Source organism: Macrosteles quadrilineatus, unplaced genomic scaffold, assembly GCF_028750875.1.
Source record: "Macrosteles quadrilineatus isolate MER2022 unplaced genomic scaffold, UCM_ALF_1.0 Scaffold_3__2_contigs__length_128488019, whole genome shotgun sequence".
Taxonomy (NCBI): domain Eukaryota; kingdom Metazoa; phylum Arthropoda; class Insecta; order Hemiptera; family Cicadellidae; genus Macrosteles; species Macrosteles quadrilineatus.
Window position 1 is genome coordinate 32,146,699 of NW_026542596.1, and position 26,272 is coordinate 32,172,970.

Genomic DNA, 26,272 nt, shown 5'->3' on the forward strand with positions numbered 1-26,272 from the left:
AGGAAACCGTCCTAGTTGGGTATGCAGATGACGTTGCGGCTTTAATAGCTGCACGTAGCATTGAGCTTGCCCAGCTGAAACTAAATCGAGTCATGCGAACCATTAACGCATGGATGGCAGAACATGGTCTCTCGCTCGCTCTGAGCAAAACTGAGATTGTCATTCTGACTAAAAAGAGGATTGACACCATCGTGCCTTTGATGGTGGGGAACGTTGAAGTCCAAACCACTCGTGCCGCAAAGTACCTTGGGGTCATGGTGGACAGCAAGCTCAGCTGGCGAGACCAGATCACCCGTACGGCGGACAAGGCCGCTAAAATGGTTTCTTCCCTTAGTCGGTTAATGGCCAATGTCGGAGGTCCACGGTCCAGCCGCAGAAGGCTGTTGATGTCTGCGGTCCAGTCAGTGCTCCTGTACGGTGCGGAGGTCTGGGCAGACGCTCTCAATAAGGAGGTATATAGGATGCGGCTCGCCCGAGTGCAGCGTCAGGCAGCACTAAGGGTAGCATCTGCCTATCGAACAGTGTCCGAACCCGCCGTCCTGGTGGTTGCTGGAGTCATCCCCGTCAAACTTTTGGCGGCGGAGAGGAAGGCAATTTATCAGCGCCGTGGGGAGGACCAGGCAAGTATTGAGGAACGCACCCGGACCTTCCAGCTGTGGCAGGAGAGCTGGGAACAGGAGACAAGGGGGCTCTGGACCAGGCGACTGATACAACAGGTCCAACCTTGGGTTAATCGGCGGTGCGGAGAGGTGAACTTCTACCTCACCCAATTTCTGACGGGTCACGGCTTTTTCCGGTCGTACTTGTTCAGGATGGGCAAAGCCGTGTCACCCGATTGCATATACTGCCCAGGCATTCCCGATGACGTGGAACACACTTTCTTCCACTGCCAGCATTGGGAAAGGCCCCGCCTAGAGGCTCAACAGTTCGTAGGACTGCTGTCGGTGGACACGGTCATACCGATGATGATGGAGGGTGAGGACAATTGGACCTGTGTGTCACTTTACATCCAGGGTGTTCTCCGCGCCAAGAAGCTTGACCTCGACCGGGATGCGGTGTAGGTCAAAAAATAAATAATGCCAGAAACGGTGCGAGCCCTGTGGGCTTAGGTCACATGTTGGCCTGACTTGAAGTAATGTGACAAACAATTCCAGGTCTGTGTCCAACAGAGTAGAGGGGGTTTTTTAGTGAGTAGTCTGTGATAAACTCAGGAGTCTCACACTACAGGCTGGCTACCTGTGTGCGTAAAAGCATTTTCCCTCCTCACCCTAAAAAAAAAAAAAAAAAAAAAAAAAAAAAAAAAAAAAAAATATATTACAAACAATGAAAAATACATTCATCCCTTGAACTACTGTTAGGTAGTCCTGGTTAACTTTTGACCATTACAGTCATAAAAAAAAAATAGTAAACCGTTTCTTATAACAAAGGAATGTATTATTATCAAAATAGTACATTCGTATGGTTGAGTTCAGATTAAAGTAATCAAGTAAATTATTAATACAAAGAGTTTTTTAATTAATTAAAAGGTTTCATTGCAACACGCTCAAAAAGGAAACACAATTTGGTCCCTTTTGTGGGAGATTTTAAAGACTGTAGTTTTAAAATATAAATCACCAAATCTAAATATATAAACATTACCAAAGTTTTTTACGCAAACTATTAAATTAATCCTTCAAAATTGTTTACATAATACACAGGGTTTTTCAGAATTCGTGTCTGATATTTTAGCGTATCATTCTTGGGTAAGAAACATATCCAAATATCATATTTAAATCGTCAGGAACTCATTAGTTACTCACACCGCCACCATTTTGTTTTTCACTTATTACCTAATTGTTTTCTAAAAACTGGTAAAAGATACGAAATTGAAACTTTGCACAAACATTCATGACGACTAGACAAAGCTACAACAAAATTAAGACAATTTTAAAACTCGTAAAACAAAATGGCTGTCATTTAAAATTTTGGTTCTTAAATAACTCAAAAACCGTCGTTTTTACAAAAGTTTTACATTAGTAATAACTTCTTTAAGGTAATTTAATTACAAATTGATAGATACCCTAGCTTTTAATATTGGGCAAATATTAACTGAGATATGGCAGATTTAGTAATACGTGACCGCTGGAGGTTAGTTTTAGTGCATACTAGAGGCACTTTTAGAGGCATGTGGCTGCCAAAACAATGGAACAATCTCCACCCGCTTTGTAAGTTGTTTTTAAGTGATTTTAGATTATTTCAAACAATAAAAAATGTTACATTACCCCAAAAGTGCTTTTTATCAATTATCTATCATTAGGATAGCTTAAAATGCGCACCTTGTTACTGTTTTTAAAATTCACACAAAACGCCCAAACTTTTTTATCAGCTGTTAAAAAAAATGATTATGACAATTTTATGCCATCCTTATGATAGATAATTGAACACTTTTGGAGTTATGTTACATTTAAATTATAGTTTGAAATAATCTAAAATAACTTACAAAGCGGACGGAGACTGTTGCATTGTTTTGGCAGCCACATGCCTCCGCATGCACTAAACCTCCAGCGGCCACGTATTACTAATTCTGCCATATCTCAGTTAAATTTGTCCAATAAAAAAATAACTAAGGTATCAATCAGTTTGTGATTAAATAACCTTAAAAAATTTATTCTTGTAAACGTTTTGTAAAATCAACGGTTTTTGATTTATAAAAAAAATAATGGCCGCCTTTTTTTTCTTATTTTTTTAGCTTTGTATATTCGTCGTGAATGTTTGTGCAAAGTTTCAATTTCGTATCTTTTCCTACTTTTTAGAAAACAGTTAATAACTGAAAGAAACAAAATGGCGGCGGTGTGAGTAACTAAGGACTTCCGGACGATTTAAATATGATATTTGGATATGTTTCTCACCCAGTAATAATACCCTAAAATATCCGACACGAATCCAGAAACATCCTGTATTATATTCGTACTTGTAAATAGTAAGCATCGAAGATGTATTACTCTTGTCGAACTAAAATAGAAAAAGCCATGTATTTAGCAAATAAATTACCTTCAGCCAATCTCTAGAATTAAAAATATCGAACAGTGTGATCTAAAGAATGTTAAGTCCTTTTGGAAACACTCTGTATAGTTTATGATCCTATTTACTACATTTACTAATAAGTAATAATAATAATAATAATAATAATAATAATAATAATAATAATAATAATAATAATAATAATAATAATAATAATAATAATTATAATAATAATAATAATAAATAATAAGTAACGGTTTTCAACACGAGATAAAGTTAAACTACATACATACATTTCCGGTCTAAAATGTGCTCAATTTTCTGCCGCTTTTGCTTCGGAGTGAAAAAAAGTAATTGTATTTGTTGTCGTAACACTTGCTTAGCTCTTGTTGAAAAGTACTTAGCATTAGATCAAAGTCCATGCGTAGGTAAAAAATCTCAAATTGAATAAAAAAGTATATGGAATGTATTATTTTAGTTCTATTATATTGTTAATTATATAAGTTAAATAAAAGTAGTCAGTTTTTCAGTACATTTCAAAAGTTACTTTATTAACGAGTCCCCCATCATATCTTAACAATATTAAAATATGAGATACTCAAACTTCACAAATAAGTTATACAGTATAAAATATTGATCAATGAACATACATATATGAAATAAGTGATTAACAAGTTCTTTGAATGTTTAGAAAAAAGCTTAAGAGGGATTAAAAAAAACATGTAAAATCTTTAGGCAGGTTACTGAATCAAGTAGTTGGAGGTTTAATTGGTTTGAGATATGATATTTTTACCTATTATAAGTCAGTTAAATTTTTTTCGATGATTTTCAATACTTTACCAACTATACTAATCTTTTTAATAAAGATATTCAAATCTAAAAACAAATGTAGGGAGTAAGCTGGTAGAAACTAATTGTCCTCGATGGAAACCTCCTTGTAATCTTTAGAGAAGTAATGGCTAGTTGTAAAAGCGGAAACCTTAATGTATTACGTGGAAATGCATAGTCTAGTCTTTCTCAATCGGATTGGCCAAGTTTTATACTGCTGTACTGATTACATGAGGTGGCTACCAATATTGTCAAACAAACCTAGACTAGAAACTAACAATGAAGGGATAAGTTAGTTCTGCTTGCGTTTTACTCGTCAGTTTCCTTTGTGGCGTTTCTCGCTTTGAAGACCCAAAGTAAGTAGCAGAGTTAGATAATGACTTAAGATCAGCGTTTTCATCAGTCAGGTCAGGATCATTTATTTAAAACCTTACGATTGGGACCAGCTGGGCCCAATTTCACACAAACTAAAAGATACTGGCTTTTCTCAGGCTCGAACCGGCGACTTGATAATTAATAATTAATCATCAGGTCGCCGGTAGATTATAACAAGATTATAGAGATTATAACAATACAATGATAATTATGATCATTGACTTGTTTCTACGTACTCAGAAATGCAACGCAGTTATTCATTTAAATTATTTAATCAATGTTTTTTGTTCCACGATGCTTAGCATCTAAAGATATAAGAGCAATACTTGAAATGTATATTCAAATAGCTTAAGCTCCGGATAAAGAATATATAACACAATTGTAATATATATAACATAAATTATCACGTACACCTTAATTAGGTTTAACCACTTAACAAAGAGCTTTGGACATCGCAATAATAATCTTTATTGCAGACCAATTTACTTTGAAATGTTTTGAAAAACAATTATAAACAGACTTAAAAGACAACAAGAACTTAAACTCAAAAAGCCCTTGGGGAGTACAATGCGCAAGAGAACGTGTAACGTGTACAAAATATCACAAAGTGACTTTATTCATCCATTACATCGGCCCTTTCCTTGTAGCATAAATCTTATCTTGTACTATGCGACAAACTTGTATATTATAACGAGCGTTAGCTTATTCTTATAAGTTATTTACAATATTGAATGTTATTATATATTCGTCCCATTTGTATTTTTTTAAATTAATAGTATTTTTTCATATTATTTCTAGTTAGCTTCAATCTGTTGATCCGAAATACAAATCTATTCGTTAATGTCAAATTCATCAGGGCGTTATTTTTAACCGACTTCCCCACTAACAACAAAAGGAGGAGGTTCTCTGTCTGTGGCGATGTTTTTTTTTCTATGTATGTTCAGCAATTTCTCTGTTATTCTTTTACCGATCAGCGTAGTTCCACCACCAAAATAACCAGGAGAGTTTCTATTTGGTACCATATATTGCATTATGTTTAAGAAAAATATTTGTTTGTTGAAAAATGCTGAAAACCTCAAATATTCAACATTTATTTTGTTTATATTTTTGCAGAGAAGGCAATAAATAATAATAACATTCCTACAACTGTTAGTTAAAACCATTTAAATGAAGCTACAGACAGTTTCTTCATGAAACAGTTGCTTAAAAAACTAATAAACTAAAATTAATATACTATTTCTTGCCATGGGGCCTAAATAAGTTACATTGAAAAATGCATTTTGTTTTGGTTACTATAAAAAAGGTATTTCAACATTTGACCTGATTTGTGTATGATTCTGTTTTGAGTAATGAATGTTCTGACTTATAAAAACATAGTGAATAGCTGTATGATATTGACAATTTAAGGTGTATTGTGAAAACCAAAGCATTCGTAAAAGAGATCCAAATATAAATTAGATGCAATTATTCCTTAAACGCAATAAGAGGTGTGAGATTGCGTAATCGTCAATCGTCGTAAAAGTGTTAATATTTTAATTACTAAACATGCATTTGAAGATGTGGGATGTTTATTAATATTCTTCACTGTCAATAATATTATGCCTGCTTCGGAAATGGGAAGCTGATTTGCAATTTCGACTACATCTTGAGCAAACAAAACTGCCTACCCCTTACACCACTTTTAGCTGAACCAATCATATACATATTTTTCAAAGGTATTATACTGTACGTGGTATCAAACAATTTTCTACTTTTAAGAGATTTTTTAGTGCTGGTGGCTGAGGAATAACTTTCTTATTGCTCCAAAAAGCTTGGGACCTTACTGTATTTCGTTTTATAATGTAGAAGTACACCAATTGCAGGAAACGATGATGTCTGGCATTTCAATGTCTCTAGGAAAGACATTTAGTTTTTCATTAGGCCTAATGTAATGGACAACTCATTGTTTTTATCTTTGGAAAATCCAAAAATGTTAATTTTTAATACCCATTGATTGTGTGAACAGGTGACTCAAGCAGTTTAAAAATAATGATTGTTCTGTGACACTTTTGATTGTTTCAAACAGTTTTGCTTTAAAAAAAACTTCAAGTAATTAATACATAACAAATTATACAGTCACTAAAAATCATGAAATAATTTATTTTTGTAAAAAAATACAACCGACTTCAAATGCTCTAAAAAGAATGAAATAATTTCAATAAAGTAAACTTTTGTATTAGTCAAGCTCACGATTTCAAGTCGGCGCGGCTCTAATTGCAAAAATATGAATAAAATGAAAGATATTGAGAGAGTATTTTGAAAATCAATAAATTATCGCTGGATAACATAAATATATAAAAAAAAACATACTGAACTGTTTTGTTTATATATCAAAGGAAGTATTTTCTTGTATTTTATGTTTACTTCAGAATGATTGCATAGTGAAAATAACACACACAAATGTTCTATATGAATAGGAAAATTATTTATTTTGATATTATGATAGGGAAAAGAAGCTAGTTTAAAATTAAAACGTTACTTTTCCAAGTTAGAAATATGTAAATATATTATAATCTTTTTAAAGATACTTGTTAATACCACTATAAGATAATAATCACCTTTAGTTATAGATAGTCATCTGCAATGTGGACATCCTCTTTAAATGTTGTATCAAAAATCATCATAGAGACGCGCCGACTTAAAATACGTGAGCTTGACTAATACAAAAGTTAACTTTATTGAAATTATTTCATTCTTTTTAGAGCATTTGAAGTCGGTTGTATTTTTTTACAAAAATAAATTATATAACCTTGTAACTGCAGTGTTAAAAATAATATCACGATTAATCTGTAACTAGATAACCTGTTGCTCGAAATCGAGCAAAACAGCCAGACCTTAATCAAAGAGTCACTCTAAAATAATTTATATGGCTGATTATAGAAATATAAAAATATTATGATGCAAAAAATATGAAAGTAATCTACAATATTAAATTTACATTCACTCTCATACTGCTTTGGTTATCTCTTATGTATAGTAGGTGGGTGCACTCTATGAGCACGTAGATGTCAACCACACACTGTAAAGTGAGCTTTTTACCTAATGTAGCTCAATTCCTCTCTTGACGCCAACCATCGCTACTTTTATTCTAGCATTGTTAAATTATTTCTTTGATGTGTTATTTTTTTAGGCGTGTTTAAATTAGGGGCCCCAACCCAAGTCTCCGGTTGGGAACAGAAGAGTGTAAGCAAGTGGATATCACGACAGATCTAGAATGGATACGCGTTTAACATTATTAGTGTTGGAAAAAACTATACGATTTATTTGGCCAGGTGGTGCTTTGTTTTCAGCTTTAAAAATTACTGCGACATCTACACAGGTAGCACCATTGTAGCGAGGGAAGAGGTTTCTTCCGTCTCTTATTATGTACATAAGAATCTCACTTGACTCCTCGGAGCTCTCGTCCCTACATAATGTCTGCCACAGTCTTCAAAGATTTGCAAATGGGTTGGCATTGTGACCCTATTTCCCTCATATTTTTTTGATTGCATTTTTTATTGGATTGAGCTTAATTTTACTTTAGGTTCTAGTGAAATTGTCGTAGTTACTTATATATCTGTGCGTATTCAGGATCATCACCTTCTTGAGGAATAAGAGGACCCACTCGGTGGTAAAACGTGTCAAGGAACTTAATATTGTAGATCCCCTGTGGAACTTTCTCATCTTAATGAGCTTCGGAGCTGACCATGGTAAAGGCAGAATTGAATTGACGAACTTAATCCAAATCTCACAAATTCTGGATTTAAGTCTCACAGTCCTATTTTCAGATTGGGAGTTTCCAATAAGAACCTGAAGGTATGGTGAATTGCACAAATGAGGTAAACGAACCTTTAATTTATGGCAACAAAGAGTAAAAACTTAACCGTCTCGGCCAGTCTTTTCTTGCTTAAAAATATGTAAGCCACTACAATACATTTCACGTTCATTTGTCCGTGATTGGACTATCACAACGGTGGTACTACCACTATGTACCCATCAAATGTTCAATTTAGAGGTTGATGCAAGCGGTCATGTTCGCGTTCCCTCCAGCCACTCACAGTTCTTCGTGGTACTGGCGTCAATTGATTTCTAATTGAAATGAAATAAGAAAGTTAACCAAACAACAGAAAACACTATAAAGGAATTGGAATTTTGATACACATTGTAAATTACATGATAATATGGTAATGTAACGGGTAACTGCCCTGTGAATAATCACTTTTAAACATTCACTTCATTACATCAAACTGTAACTACATTATAATCAGTAAAATACGATGTAAGGTACGGTAAATCAATTTAACCATAGAAAAAAAGAATTAAATATTTATTCTTAAACACTTTGTTGTCTAGTATTGATAGGAAACTCTTCATTATGAACCAGACTTAGTAAACAGATTGAAACAAAATATAAATTCCAGCTTTTCTCTGAAAGTTTTAAGTCCTGCAGTCTGTGGTTAACCTTAAAAAATATTTCAAACTACGTCCATATGTTATTTGTAAACAAAGGGAAATGAGTTTGATCAAATGTCATCAGATAGCGCCGCCTTCCAAACTTTAGCCCTTAAGGGCCGGTTTCGGAGCTCGGGACTAACGCTATTCCTGGACTAAAATCCAGTTCAAACCAGTTTTTATTCTAGGACTAAAAAATCGGGTTTCGGAGCTCGAGGATTACGCTAGTCAACGACTAAGTCTATTCCGAGAGTTAACTAGTCCCTGACTTACTCTCATGGGTTTCGGAGTCACGGGTTACTTAATCCTCGAATTAAATGTTATTCGATCGGGTTTCGGAGCCAAATATTTAATCCACAACTGGGCAACAAAGACTAACTCGAGGAAAAAATATGAGCAATTTTTAGTCCAGGCGAAGGGCAGGATTAAGGGGCGGACTAACTTAACTTTTGGTGTAATTACTCAATTTGTGAAGTTGTATCTATATAAATGCCAAATTCTTAATCGGCATAAAATTTACTTGCAATTTCATTCCTCTTGATATTTTTTCGTAAAATTTTATTTTTCTCTTAAGTATAAGCAAACCCATCTTTGAATGAAAGCCGTATATCTACAATTTATGCTTAAGACTATAAGACTATAATGGTCCCTAATAATATTATAAGGTACTAAACGTAGAATTTAAAATAACAATATAACGATGAAAGAAAGAAAAACTTAACTGTATGAAAAAATTAATGTAGGGCCTATCAAATCTAAATACGTATTTAATACGCTTGGTACATAATGTTACATAGGGTTACATGCATTTAAATGGTCCATTTAACGAGTTTTTGGGGACGTCGGTTTTACCGAAAACCCCGTTATCCGGACTGGCCTCGGTCCAGAGGAGTCCGGATAGTCTACTGTAATGCAATATTTTACTAAAGAATACTTTTAACCAAAACTAACAGTATGCATAACAAAACAAGACTTATGTATTAGTATTATTTTCAATTGAAACTCATACCTAGTATAATAATTTGGAATTTGGGTAAAAAAAAACAAAAATATTTTAGCCGTGAGCTAACTCGGACAACCTGGATTCTCAGATAACCGGAGCTCAGATGATTGGAAGTTAACTGAAGTTGCTTGGACACCTACTTATTCTCTACTACACATTGTACTTCCAGAGGAATTGTTAAAATACAAAACAATCAGAGAACACAAATACAGTACATTCTAAGCAGATAAATTATAACTAGGCCTACTTTTAAATTGTTGTAATAATGATAATTTTTTACGGTTGATTTTCATACAAAGAATAATAAAATATTTCCCTTTATTTTTTATCATCCTACAGTATTCATTTTAAAATAATTGTAAGATCTTAAATAGACAATTATTGGGGTTTGCATTAGGATTACAAAAGTCACAACCAATCTCTAATATCTCAAATGCCTACAGTTTTTAGATTCTCATAAAAAATAACTTGGACAAAGTAAAGGCATATACTAATACATTTGACACCTTATTCTTCAATCGGGAAGTTTTTTTTTATCAAACTTAACAGCAATAAATAAACCTTCAGTTTTTTTATTTATTTTTTATTTTTTTTATGATGGTTCCCATAACAGGGTTTTTATTTCGGCATTCGTTTTTGAACACGATCTCTTCTTTTAGTTACCATCTTCAGTGAAACTCAAGGAATCATTATCCCAACTGATAAGTGATTAGAACCAGACTAGACAGTAGACGCTAGTGTCGCTATGAGCGCTGTCCGTGAACAGTTTTGGCAGGTATCGTCTCAAATTCGTCTGTCCGCTGCCACTACCAATACTCAAAAACTAAAATTCCCCGTGATTCCTACCTTAGTCCTAGAATAAGTAGTCCAGAAGTTGACGATTAGTCTCCGAATAGACTAGTCCGCGGACTAGGGAGTTAGTTCGCGAGCTCTGAAACCCGTTTTTTTATTCGATGACTAACTTTATTCACTGATTAAGTAACTCCAGGATTACGTATTCCCGAGCTCGGAAACCCGCCCTAAGTGTACTTAAGTGGTGCCCTTTCTAAATTGAGACGTATTTGCGCATCTACGTGAAAATACCTTTAATTTGACACATCAAACTTTAAAATCCATCAAGCCGTTATTGAGTTATGACTGTGAAAAGAAAACTGCTTGCGTATTAATATATAGACAAGCAATGGACTAATTATGCCATACCAGAATCTGTTTTGTACCGCCTTTGATGAATAAGTTTAATTTCAATCTCTAACGTTAGCATTGCTGATTGACAGGTACAAACTTCCAGTCCCATTAGTAAGGTTATCACCTAACTATTGAAGATTATGGTAGTTTCATACAACTTGTGATAGCTTAGGTAGTTACAGTAGAACCTCGATAAGAAGACCCTCGATAACAAGCTACCCTTGATAACAAGGGCCATTTTCAAATCCCCTTGAAATTATTTTACCCCTAATCACTTGTTATCGCTAACCTCGATAAGAAGTCAACCTTGATAACAAGTCTTATTTTATAATCCCTATGAGAGTTTTGTTATCGAGGTTCTACTGTACTATACTACATCACCTTTTCTGTTAGTGTAAATGTTAGGACATACGCGTGTTTACAACAAAATAACCAACCACTTTTGATTTTATTCCCACCTATTACAAGCTTCAGTACATTATCGTGTAATCACGGACAATTTGGAGTCAAGGCCAATTATACAGTCTGAAGGAAATATTAAATGTTTTCCTTCCATAGCATGGAAATAATCACATTGTAAAAGTTACTTTGCAGAAATATTGTAAAATCTTGCAGTCAAATTAATGTTCTGTATGAGTAAAAGGATGAGTGTGATAGAAGTAAGGATCTCACAATTTAATCAACAGTGTGATCAAAACCAAAGGTGTTAGAAACCAAAGACACTTTTATCGTGGAACACATACAAAAAACTCAGTTCTAAGAATGTACTGAAATCACTACAATTTGTTCAATTAATTTGTTCAGCATGGTACAATATGTTTGCTCTGAAACATCAGAAAATTGGTAAATGGGTTAAATATAAGTCAGATACGCTAAGCTAGATACAAATCCAATGCAAAAACATTCACAAAAAAATAAAAAAATTAATAAACTAATCTTAAAATATGTTATGCCAGGCGTGAAATTTGAACTGATTTTTGCATGAGATTTGTTTTAAATCGTACACTCTTTTAATGTCAATAACATACCATTTCACACGTAACATGTAATCAACTAGTACACCTTCTATTTAGTAAATAACGAAAACACGTAAATATATCACTATTTACTTGCAGGTGAACGGATAGGAAACTATCAAGTGGCTGAATGGTATTTACAGAATAATTTTAGGCTACTAAGCCATGTTGGTGTTTTGTGATGACAAAAGTTTATTACGATCACACAAACTCGCATATTAAATTAAATGTTGAACTATATGTTTCAGTAACCATTCAAAATGTAGATAGTTTATTTGTTTTACAAAAAAGATCCATAAAATGTCAAACTTAGATAACAACAAATCAACAAAACAGTATTTAGCTTCGTTAAACATCTTCACTATGTAAGCGTTTCAAAAACTATAATAACTCCAAAACCTTAAATGAATTTGAATATAATTTCAATGTAGCCACACACCATCTATCTATCTATTTACTTATTACAATGTAGCCACACACCATCTATATATCTATTTACTTATTACAATGTAGCCACACACCATCTATCTATCTATTTACTTATTTCAATGTAGCCACACACCATCTATCTATCTATTTACTTATTTCAATGTAGCCACACACCATCTATATATCTATTTTCTTATTTCAATGTAGCCACACACCATCTATCTATCTATTTACTTATTACAATGTGGCCACACACCATCTATCTATCTATTTACTTATTACAATGTGGCCACACACCATCTATCTATCTATTTACTTATTACAATGTGGGTTCCCCTGTAACATCCCTTTTCAACCAATTTATACGATTGAGGTGTTATTTTAAAGATTGATCCAGTGGACGAATTATAATTAAAAAGGCAATGACCTTTAAGCCTTAAATTTTTATTTTATCTTGGGTCTGTATTTTTCATCTTAAAAGTTACCTTTGAATGATATTGCATTATTCGTTATACATCGGAGACTGAAATACTATCATAATACACAATTTGCATTTGGGTCTCATAGTGAGTATTAAACATCAACGTGATACTTTGATAGCTCCACCCATTTCTATTCTATAACTGATTTCAGCTTCAAAATGGGAAGTGAAAGTCTAGTACCTCAAAGATACTGTTCCTAGTGTGTTCCACAACTAAACAACAATTAAAGTAAGCTACTGTCATACGTTACCTGAGGAATGGCGAATGTCAAGGCCACAGCCCATATGACGAGGATCAGTCTCACGGCCCTGGACAGCTTGCTGAGGGTGTGTGAGTAGAAGGGGTGGCAGATGGCTACGTATCTCTCTACAGTAAATGCTGTGATGGTGAGAACAGTAGCATTGGCTGACGTCTCTGCTGCTAATCCTCGCAACACGCAGAACACTTCTCCGAACACGTAGGGATACCTAGGGAATCACACTTGGCTATATGTTCCATTAGAATATACAGGGTGTCCTGTAAGATATTCTAAATAAATTGGGAATTAGAAAAATAAAAAAATTACGAAAATCAATAATAAAGATTTTTTAAACACCTTATTTATTGTGTTATCTACCAATTTGCTTTTTGTTTTAATTTTATATCTTAAAAACTGTTAACATATCTTTTATGACATTTGGTGTACGGTTTTAAGGAGCCACAAACATTTTGGAAAACAGAACTAAATACTAAGAAACATATGTTGGTTTCAAAATGGTAGGTATTTCAATTTTTTTGTTTTAACTATCTGTTATGAGTATAAGATATGCTTAAATCACGTGCATCTAAAGTCAATTAAGCTTTGTTGGAAGAAAATTCAAAAAGAACGCTTTTCCAAATATGCTAGAGAACCCTTTAATCTCCTCAACTTGATGTCTTCAATATTAGGTTACTAAACTAATGCAATGAGGTAATCTTGTTTGGTAAACTACATAAATGATTCGGATCTGTGAAAAGAACAAGATATGCAGTCTCCATTGTTGTCAGGGAAATGGTGTGCATCCTGAGGCTAAAATAGACCATTGTAATGAAAAGGTAACTGGAGAGCTTTGAATGCTGGTCTCTGCAACCTATTAATTGTAAAGAGCAAGCTTTATCATGTCAGGAGTTAAACAGAAATATCCATTGTAATTTCTTGACGTGCGTTTTTATATAACGACTAAATCTCAATATTAAGTTTTCAAAAGGTGGCAATCCAGGTTGGATTTAGTTAAATGATAATTTACAAGATTATCCTAAATTAGTTAACTTGTATTTCAGCAAACTCTATTCATAGTTTAAACATTATAGAAGACATGATTTAGAACGATACAATGTACGTTTTACCCAAGAAAATGTGTTGAAGAGAAAAGCACCTCATTGGATAATTCCAATAAGAAATCATTAATAACTAATTATTATAAGAAACATTTAAGGGATGTAACCAAAATTATAATTGTTTGCATTACTAAGTCTCTGTGTTGGATGGTATAGTATTTATCTTAAAACATTATGTTACAAAAATACTATATTTAAATGTGTCCGTGGCAAGAGAAAGCCACTTACATACATGATTAAAATCTTCCATACAAACAAAATCTCTTTAATACAACAACGCTTTATCAAGATAACTAATGTTAAATATTTGGGTAATTTTCTTATTTTGTTTGATAAACTAGAAGAGTACTAATAATAAGTATGATTACAATGAATATAATAACAATAGTCCATATAATTGATCCTGTCTCCTGAATCTCCACCTGGGGCTGACCTGAGCCTTACAATTGGCCAATCCCCAGATAGACGGTCAGGAGACAAGTTCCATCATACACCATTCAACTAAGAAGTGCATAAGTCCCACCTTGACCAGATCGAATACATTTCCTGAGGAAGACCGGAAACAAGAAGAAGTAAGTCGGAAATAGCGAGGCTGAAGAGATAGTAGTTGGTCGCTGTGTGCATATGCTTGTTTCTTGCAATGACAATACAGGTGACGATGTTCCCAGTGACTCCGGAGAAGAAGATGATCGAATAGGCGATGGTGATGGGGATGACGATGTAGAGAGGGTCTCGCTTTGCGGGTAACTGTAAAGTCTCAGTCACTGAGTGGTTGAAACCTCCCTCCATCACACCGTCCTCTGAAACATGTAAAGAGGTATATACTATCACTAGGGCCGAAAGTGACTTTTCCGGCACGCGCTTAAGTTACATGTGGGAGGCAAAGCCAAACACATGAAAACCAAATTTCACGGGAATAATAGAGCAAGTGGTGGAAAATAACTTTCGGTACGAACGATACTCCTAATCAAGACGCGAAAATACACACAATCCTTATTACTAAAAGCCCTTATTAGTATTATAATAGGTTAGACCACGCTTTATAATTGAAAATCTACTTCACAACGTATAGTTTCGGGATTATAGATTTTTTTTAGATAAATATATTTACTTTATTTGGTTTAACATTTTGTAATGTGTACCAGTTAACTTTCGCAATGAACAAAATAGTTAGGAATTAGTTATTAGTTGGTAATTAGTTATATATATATACAACTAATATATATATATATATATATATATATATATATATATATATATTGCTCTTCATATTCTTCCTGGATTTCTCTGGTGGAAGGTGTTACCTCTGAAACCTTTCCCATCAAATCATCAGGAATGTTAGTTACATTATGAGCAATATTTCAAACACGCATAATGCTAAAACACAGCAACTTAAACGGTTATCACCAATCTGACACATACTTTCTCCCATAAGCTTGTCAACAAGCTTTATCATGGGTAAGCACTGGACATAACTATGTTATATTACAAGGAAAAATCACAAAAGTTTCAATAATTTTTGAACCGTAATTGTTACAACGTTGGGGGTAGCACTATTTTGTTTAGAATTATAAGGACCATAACACATTAATTTTAATGAAATCCGGGTTTTACCTGAAATCCGATTTTTTTAAATGGGAAAATAGCATAAGTTAACTTTTGAACAATATTTTTACGGAAATGGGATTTGTAACTATTTCTTCAGAATTTAAAGGGCCATAACATATTAAAATTGTATCAAAATCGTTCAGGCTATTTTCGAAGAAATAAAATTTTTCCATTATTTTATAAGTTGTAATGGGGAAAACCCCATTAAAAATCAAAATTAAAAAACAATGAAAAAATCGCCTGGACCATGTATTTTTATTATTTTATAGGTTTTATGGGAAATAACATAAGTTACAATAACTTTGGAACCGTAATTTTTACGGATATGGGATTCGTACCATTTTGATCGAAATTTAAAAGACTATAGGCCTAACGTAAAAATTTTTTTATTAAAATTGTTAGGGCTATTTTCCATAATTTTATGGGAAAATTGCCATTAAAAATCTAAATTTCAAAAATAAAAAATAAACGTCTGGATCTACCATGGATTAGTATCTGCATACCAAATTTCATCAAAATTGGACTACAGGTGTGGTGTAAAACAAATGTTGAAGGCAATTTTTAAAAACGTTAATGTCATAAATTACAGTTGGCTACTTCAATTAATTGGTTCCTTGTTCTGTTTTTTTCCACAACATTGTTTGCTAGTTTATCCTGTTCAAATTGTTATTGTTGCTTGGAACCTATTGTGTTGTTATTTATCCTGCTCGTTATTTGTCGAAATTAATTATTTCGAGATTTCCGTTGTTATGTCTTCTTCTTTTTTTTCTTCATCTTACTTTTGTTGTTTCATATTGCTTATCCCTACTAATGTACTCAAAAAGTTAGTTTTCACACATAAATCCTGCATTTTTTTTCGTAAAAATGGTGAATTTGTTTTCAAGTAAATACAAGTTGAATTTGAAATAATTTCCTTGTTCTATTAGCTTAAAAATAAACTTAGATTAGTTAAAAAGCAAAGTTAAAACACACCGTCGTGTTACTTGTGAAAGCAGCTTTGTAACATTTTAAAAGGGAGATAACATTCACAAAACTTTTACAAATCATTAAAAGACGTCTCTAGTAGTTTTCGTAATGTATGCAACGTACTTTGGATGCTACGGAATTATTGGACATAAAATATGATGCTGTTACCGTATTAATCACAAAATGGCCCAATCTAACTAAACATATATAGTTTTCAGGGCAATAACTGTAATACAGTATATAATATAGTACATCATGTGTTTAGATCTTATTCATTACCTGTAATTCTGGAAAACAGTGTCATAGATATTGATTTTTTTATTGCAACTTAGCCCTTGAAAAAGTTAAAGTTTTACAATGTAAGTTCTACAGTGGGTGGTTTCAGGTGTACTTGTAGACTAGAGGCAGTAAGTGCTGTTGCTGCACTAGTGTTTATCTTGCTTGCTCTATTGATAGCTCACAGCAGATGGCTAAAATAATGACACTGTTTAATATCAACCTCAGATAATACAACACGCATAGCTTGCCTCGTACATGCTACTGCAGAGAGCATATGAAGACTAAGTCAACTGTTTCAATTTTATTTTATTCAAGTCAGTCTATTTACAATTGAGTTTAAGATGTTTTAAGGACTTTGATGGAACAAAAACGGACAGACGTAGCTATCTTTTTACTAGCCTCTAGCTCAGGATTGTTTTGCCACATTGCTTTGGTTAGGTCTAAAGGGTTGTGGCATTATAAGTTAGGTAAAATCCATTGTTGATTGGCAGTTAGTTAGTTAAAATCAGTTTGATCCTCCTCAGTTTGACGGAAAGCTTATAAAATGGCGCAGTTTTTAACATATTCCGACACTTTCTTGTATACAGGGTGTGAAAAATGCAATAGACCATTGTTTTTAAAATTTTTATCAAATATCTTAATTTTTATCATTGATTCTATTTACAATGAAGTTTTTACAACTGATCCTCCGTCATTTTCCATTATTCTTGTTCAAAATTTAATGTAGAACACGAAAATGACATTATCTACTCAAATCTATATACAGGTAATTGAGAAATCGCTGTATTAAGTTTAAAAGCATGGTTATTTTTGAAAAACATAAAATAATTTTTTGGGACGCTAATTTTGAGACTTGGAACATTTGATATGCATCATCACACTTCATTTACTTTGTACTTGCATCAAAAAAATTTTGTCACACTGAGTACAAATCACCCTGTATAACTTCAGGGTGAATTATTGTTATAATTCATATATAAGTTACTTGCTTAATATATTTTAATTTATTGTCCGTAAAACAAAACATTAAATAATTCGCTTCTCTCAATTTATGTGGAAAGTAATAAGTTCTATTTTATCACTACCATTTCTATGATCATTGTAGAATTTGTAATTGAAAAGACTTCACTGCTTTTTTAATCAAAGACTTACTGACGGTTATTAATATAAATACTTATATAGTTATAAATATCATTACTATCTCTCCAATCTTGGTTCTAATCTAATTAAATAATAAGTTTTAACCAAATTAAATACATTTTTATGATGGCAATAATCAACTGATAGCATATTTGCAAATTGATTTGAAACCCTTTCAAACTCATGAAATCTGAATTTAGTTAGTTGCAAACAGAAACCACCTCAAGCTATCAAAGGTCTTGTTAATGTAATGGATTCATAATCCGTGGTGAGTCAACTTACCTCATGCAAATTGAATTATTAACTTCTGTACTTGGATTTTCCAACGAAATAGTAGTAAGATTAGTGGTTGTTAAGACAAAGGCGTTGTAACTTGTAGCTCAAGTTACAATTGAATGATCAAATATCCACTCCTTATTTATCATTTTTGATTAATTCATTTGGGATATTCTCGGTAGCATGTTTTAAGTTATCTACGCCAATAATTAAACTTTTATGAATGTTTAAGTGTAAAATAGTTTAAAAGAAACGATAAATACTTCTGAGAAAGCGATAATAAAATATGTCGCTGATTAAGTTTACAGTTCTGATTTACGAATTTTTGATCGTTTACCCAACTAGTGGTTTAGTTGTATTTTTTTCCATTATAAGGCTTAAAGTCCATAAATCGTACCCAGACAGCATCAAGAAACATTCATTAAGTTACAAAATTCAGCTTCAAGAAACATTCATTAAGTTACAAAATTCGTATACTTTTACACTGCGTGTAAAAACTTGATGTGACTTAATATATTTTCAATGGTGATTTCCCCATAAAATACGGAAAATGTCCATAACTATTTTGATAAAAAATGTATGTTATAGTCCTTTGAATTTCGAACAAAATGGTACAAATCCCATATCCGTAAAATAACGGTTCCAAAGTTATTGTAACTTCTGCTGTTATTTCCCCATAAAACCCATGAAATAACAAAATAACAAAAATCTCCAGGCATTTCTTTTTAAATTTTGATTTTTAATTGGGATTTCTTCAATGGGGAAAAATTAGATTTTCTCGAAAATTGCCCGAACGATTTTGATGAAATTTTATTTATGTTATAGTCCTTTAAATTCTGAACAAAATAGTTACAAATCCTATTTCCGTAAAAAATACGGTTCAAAAGTTATTGTAACTTATGCAATTTTCCCACAAAAACAAAAAAGAAAATCTGATTTCAGGGAAAAAACGGATTTTATTAAATTTAATGTGTTGTGGTCCTTGTAAACAAAATATTTTTACCCCCATTGGTGTAACAATTACGGTTCAAAAGTTATTGCAACTTTTGTGAATTTCCCTATATAAAATATCATAGTTTCTCCCACCTCTTGTCCATGATAAAGATTGTTTAAAGCTTATGAGAGAAAGTAATAGTTATTTGTGCAACTAGTGAGAAAAGTGAGCAATTGACTCACTCGAGAGAAATCCTTACTCACGAGCCGTAGGCGAGTGAGGAATTGTTTCTCGAGTGAGGCAATTGTACTTTGAACTCGAGTTGCACATTATATTTTTCCTACAGTTACCATAAAACCATAATTTGTTACCATAATTTGTGAAGAAACATAACCTATTTTTACACAGAAGTGAACTTTTAATATAACATTTAATGTGAAGTGACAAATACAACAGTACAACAGCTGACCAGCTGATTTACAGCCAGTGCTGCCAACGTATTTCGCGCGCATACGACGTTGACTGCATGTTACTACAAGACTATTTCGTGCCTTCACGCTGCAAATCTGGGGCCCTATTTTTGAAATGGTTGACTGTTGAGTTGAGTGTCGAGTCATTCTATTTCCAATCGTTTCGTATTTTTGAAACGGTTGACGGTGGACTTATACAACAAAAACTACTCAACACCTATCGAGCTGTTGAGTGGAGGTTGACTGCACTTTCTTCTTCCTCTTTTCGGCAAAAATTACTCTTTTTGAGACGACGCCATATTGTTTTGTTATTGCTTTAATTTACTAATTGCGATTTAGAGGTTATGTATTTGTTGTCAATGTATTAGCACCCAATTATGCGATTGTTTTCTGTAGAATAATCACATTTTAATTTTATTTACTGTGTCAATACTAGACTATTTAATCAAGGGTTTTATTCTTGTTGGAATGTTTGAAATAGACTAGGCATACTAATTGAACTTATTATAAGATAATTATTGTTATTAGACCTATGATTTAAGGTATTAAAGATTGTGGTAGAGAGAAACAATATCATAGTTTGTTTCAATACCATTCACCTAATAAAGGGATCAAATTAATTTAAGTTACGATATGCTTCCAGTGCAATGGCAAATAGCCGCTTTAACCTAAATAAAAAACAATTAAAAATAACATAAAACAAACCGATGAAGGAAACTAAAATAAGGTGATGTGTTCCAAAATAGAGACGAAGAAAGCAAATAATAATGTATTTAGGATGAGTGTATGACCTAAAGTAAAGTGCAGCCTATGCCTAAACTTATAATTAGCTACACCCTAAAACAAACATCCATAGTAAATTTTATTTTTTATACTTAAGTTTATTACTTTATTTAGTTTACTTTAGTTTATTACTTAAGTTAAGGTACTTTGCAATCACTAAGATTAAGCAAGACATAACCTCAATCTCAATCTCTCAAGAACGGAGTTGACAGTTTACCTCAGTGTCTCGAAATATGGCAGATTGAGATTAGCTGCCAGATTTTAGAGTAAGAAGAGGTTAAATCGAAGTCCGCAAGAACTCTGCATTGTGATTGGTTCAAAATGACGTCATCTGAATTTTTGACGGTCGTATGCTCTACATTTTCACCACGAGTCTCTCAACTAGTGATTCCTAACTCGCTTCCCAACTGTTGTGTTTCAAAAATACCAAATCATGTTGTTGGTTGAGTTGAGTGCTGACGATTGACTCAACTGTCAACCATTTCAAAAATAGGGCCCCTGGAGTGAGACAAAGTAATTAGAGTGAGACAATGTTAACATTGTCTCACTGATGAGTGAATTGGCCACTTTGCTTTCTCAAATCAGTGAGAGAACATGTACATTGTTAGGTAACTGTAGGAAAAAGTTTGTGTCAGATTGCAGATATTATTTATTTATCAATACATTTAAAAATACGGACAGTGTAACAGATCTAAGTCATTGTAATCCAATAAAACTAGAATAGTTATTAAGTTCAATTTAATTGAAGGTTATATCTTATTTATATCGATAAATAAATTATTTACTTAAATTAAATTGAACTTATTGTATAGACAATGAATTATGTATAGACTGGGACGGGTGGCGTCGTCCTGTAATCCAGCTACTAGGAGGTCACGAATTGTGGATATATTTGTAGGGATGCACTGTGGATGCGATGCTCCCTGGTGTGGATTAACGTCCGCACTAGTGAGTACTACGACTATCCGCAGTACTATCCTGATAATTAGACCAATTCGTCAATTACAAGGAAAAATGTGGTTCGGATTCCACTATAAACTGTAGGTCCCTTACTTGCCATTAGCTGTATGGGCTATTAATTAACAGCTGTGTCTAAGCAACATGTCGGCCTTAGTCACTAACAAGACTACAAGATCGCGCCACTCATCCTACACTCATATTTGGGTTAAAATACGCACATAGTGGCGTCCCCATCTTAAAATAATTGATAATTGAATTATTGGCTTTTCTTTTCACAGTCGGCTTGGCTTTTCTATCAGACCGATTTCCATAATTTTGGTCTAAAATTAAAGGTATGGACGTAGAGAATTTCCATCAAGCATCGGCATTTATTTAACTGGCGTACCTACGAGTATATTTAGGGTTATGCACAAAAGCAGCTTCCGTCCTGTACATTTCTTATGGGAGTTAAATTTGGTTTTTCTTTTCCGAGTTCGTTTGGATCTTCTATCCGACCGATTTTCGTAATATTGGTTTAAAAAAAGCTATGCAAGCACAGATTAACCATCAAGCATTATCGTTCATTTATCTACTGTATTAACCCCACAAAAAAATAAATTTGATTTTTTTTTCAAAATTTTCCTTTTTCTAAAGATGTATTTCAGCACTTCTAACTACATTATCTGTTTTGGTCTAAGAACCTTCAGTGAAATGCCAACTTTCATTTGAGTTATTGCGTATTAAAATCGGGCGTTTCTGAAGCTCACTCCTGAATCGCGAATCAACAATAATTGTTATTGTTTTAGGACTTATCTGCAATCAATGCCACGTAACTCAATTTTTTCAGTTATTTTTTATGTTTTGGCCTTAAAGTACTCGTAGAAATAAAGGCTTTCATTGGGGATATTGATAGTTTGAAACATTTAAGTTTTATTATTCAATCAAAAACCATAAATTTGATTATTTCTCGGATATGGAGTTAAATTTTAGATATATTTACTCAATTATAATTACCTTTTCATATGTGTTTTGATCTAAGAACCTTCCGTAAAATACCAGCCTCCATTTGAATTGTCGATTATTAAGAACGGATGCACCTAAATCACGCTGCTGAATCACGAACAACCAAATAGTAAAAAAAAGGAGTTATAAATGATCGATTTATAGTTCAATGATCGATGTTTGTAGCACTTCTAGGTTTAGTGTCCACAAATGATATTTTAATTTCGAAACAGCTGTAGCGTTAGGCCTTTGCAAATGTAATTAAATATTACTTTACAGTTACCTGTTCCTAATGGATTTTAAGTTGGGTACGCCTAACAATTGTAAGCAAAAGTAAAACCTCTGTACACTCAACATAACCTTGATTTGATCACTAGTTTATCCCTGAGTTACTTTTAGTTGAGTGAAGACGGATTGTTTGTGAATCCTCGATGAAGTGATGTGTCCTTGGCTACATTCCAGCGCTGAATGTAGTCTTCATATGTAACATAAACACTTAACTCTTGTGAAAATAACGGTTCTTGTCATTTTTTGTGAAAACCGTTATTCTTTGTGTGAACACTCTTCGCAGTGTTGACTGGGTTAGTGCTGTTCAGGACGGTACTCACCATGCTTTACCAACTTTAACTCTACTAACTCCACTAAGTCTACGAACTCCAATACTAAATCCACTAATTCTACTAACTCCAAATAAACATACGGTATCAGCAAACTAACATATACTTTCCCCGTTAGTTTGTCAAACCCACTTTTCGACACCTATTTTATACGTTAAGACACTACAATTTCAATACATTTCGAATCTTTTAAGAATTGGGGGTTGTACCATCTTGTTGAGCTTAAAAGGAACATAACATGCAACATTTTTTTCAATATTGTTCACACCGTGTTTGTGTAAATCCGTTTTCCATTATTATTTTATACTAGTGTACCTGTTGCTCGAATTCGAGAAATTGTTAAGAAAGTATTACGTTATTTTAGAATGAATACCAGTCATAATTTCTGATGACTTTAAAAGAATCGACCCAAAAATTATGGAAATACTCAAGATGTACATAACAGATCGATACAATCAACATTTCTTGTAAAAATCTTATAATTTTTTAAAAGCTGACCTTGTTTTTTAGTGTTTTCTTCAAATATTCTTACTCATGGCCGCATTAGGTTTAATAATAACGATTATAAAAAAACTAAAAAAAAAAACACTATTTCTATTTCTTCTCCTTGGTGGTGTTTTATGACTTTCCTATATTTCCAAAGTCTGCCAATCGGCTCTTTCAATGATTACTAAGAAATGCAGCACAGTGTTTATTCAGTTTTCTTTTAAGTATATCAAATTTTCCAGGTTCTCTCGCTTTTTTTCCATTATAATATTTATTATAACCTAAATTCAAATAGTAAATATTTAATTTCAACCAAGTCAGTAAATGTGTGTACTATTAAATTAGCAAACTTATTGACTGTTTAAAATTAACATATGTTCTTCTTCTCACTTTCAATTTCTGACAACAGCTGGGGTTTCATTACAATGTTTGTTTCCCATGTTAATCTTATGGAGAAATACAAAATTTTAAAGGGTCCCAGGGCCTCTCTCTCTAATTATTTCCCTAAAAAAAAGGTTTCCTGCACAACTTCACGTAACGCTCTTTCCAATGACACCAAAAACATGTCAATCGGTTCAGTAATTTTGGAGGAGTAATTGTCACAAAAAACCTGCTTGCGTATTAAATAAGTATAGATAGATGTTTTAATGGGAAAACACCATCAACAACCCAAGTTAATAACATTATGCCCCTATTATTTCGAAAATAAAATGTTTGGTCTAGGAGGTCATAAACGCATAACCAACCCCTTTCAGTGTTTGACCGAATAGCTTTAGAATTTATTTATTTATTCCAATGGCTAGATCACCAATTTACAATGTTGATACTCAAAGACCATGTGGTAACAATGTTATCAGGAAACTTAAATCTAACCCGATTCAACATTTCAAAGACAACATCAGTGACAGGAAAACTAAATCTAAACATGGCTAGAGAGAGAATGAAGCGATGAAACATGAAATAAATTCTAAAAATAACAACAATGGAAACATCTGATGATAACAGCAACAATAGGCAACTATACCTATTGTTGACGAATGGTGACTACTGTGGATTACAGCTTAGAGGCTTACACGTAATAATCTGGTACGAGGAGGCCCCTAACCGTCAATTTCGACGGGTTTCACCTAGTAGTAAATAAATGTACTCAATGCGTTTCATTGAATATAAAAATAAATAACAGCAATTAAATTATACAGCTGATCAAAATGTAAACACTTATGTTCTTCATAAGGATAACATGGGAACTTTCAAACCCACTGGGGCAGAGCCCAAGGGACGTTTTCAAAAATGTAAGGCTAGTTTGTAAATCTACGCGACACGCTATTTCCAATGAGACGCCAATGGATAAAATCGGTTAAGAAATGGCGGAGGAGTTCAACCGACTAAGTTTCATGTAGCGTATTAATTATATAGATAACCTATCTATAACTCAATAGATGGGGTTTGTGGGCAAAACGTATAATCAAAAATTATAAATGTAATTAAATTTATCCCCAGTAAATAGATCTTGTTTGTTGGACTAAGCTGGTTTAGTAATTATTTCAAACAAACCACTGTTCACATTCTATGAATCTAATAGATTTTTAAGAAAATTAAGATAGCTGCATTTTGCATCTTAAATTTTAAAACGCTTTTGAAATTCTAAAATAAATTCTGAACTTAATTGATCGAATTGGTTAAACTATGTTTCAGATGTAAAATTAAATAAAATGGAATAAAATGACAAAAAAATTACAAATGTTATACATTTTTATAATATACATTTTTTTATTCGTAAATGTTTGTTTGATGCTATTAAATCCACAAATAAACTGTTAAAGATGATAACTTCATTTGAGGTAAATTTTTGGTCTCATGTTTTTTTGAAACTTATATAACTTTAAATAGCTTTTTTGAAAAATTTAATAAATAAATAAAAGCGTCTTCAACGTGTTCTGATGAGATAAGAATCGAGTTTAAATATCTGTTTCATGAAACCAGAGATGAATCTTCTAAATGTATTCAAAACAAGTCGCTGGAAAAGTGATATTTGGTTCTAAAAATATGATTCTCGAAATTCCACCGCATATAATTCCATTGGATTTATTACCACAAATTTCTAATATTGAACTGACTTAAAATTTATTAAAATTAACTATTAACTGACTAACTATCACTACTTTAACAATAAACTGAATTTAAACTAGTTTAATGATTGAGTTTTAAATGTATTTTTTCAGTGGTACTAAAAGAACATTGTACTTGACAAAGTATAATGTATTTTCTCTAGGGTGTATTTAATTAAGAATACACATACGATAGGCTTTACAATTCAATCCAAGATTAGTGAAGTTAATAAACTCAACCGACCAATTGATTGCATTATTTTAAGATAATTGAATTAACGACTTCAATTGCCGTTAAACAATTCAATTAATTATTTAAGTTGTAAATTATGTTATGGTTATTGAGTTACCTATGGTCACTGGTTAGATCCTGAGAAAGCTCAGCAGCTTTTTGATGGGTTGGATTTCTACCCAGCTGTTCTGGATCATTGGGCTTGAAATAAATTATCCTCTCTAAAATGAAACAGCTGATCCTAGACAGTAACAAAGCTACACAGATCATCTCACCATTCTACACTCA

At 32.9% G+C, this 26,272-nt stretch overlaps 1 protein-coding gene across 1 annotated transcript in view; it reads right to left on the reverse strand.

The window, feature by feature from the left end:
• Positions 1 to 26,272, reverse strand: part of LOC128990139 (pyrokinin-1 receptor-like) — a 57,138-nt gene that overhangs the window by 20,081 nt on the left and 10,785 nt on the right. The window contains exons 2-3 of the mRNA XM_054412402.1: positions 14,668 to 14,944; positions 13,039 to 13,255 (exon numbers count right to left, since the gene is read on the reverse strand). Coding sequence (XP_054268377.1) covers positions 13,039 to 13,255; positions 14,668 to 14,933 — 483 coding nt within the window. The 5' untranslated portion in view covers positions 14,934 to 14,944. The remainder of the gene's footprint in view (positions 1 to 13,038; positions 13,256 to 14,667; positions 14,945 to 26,272) is intronic.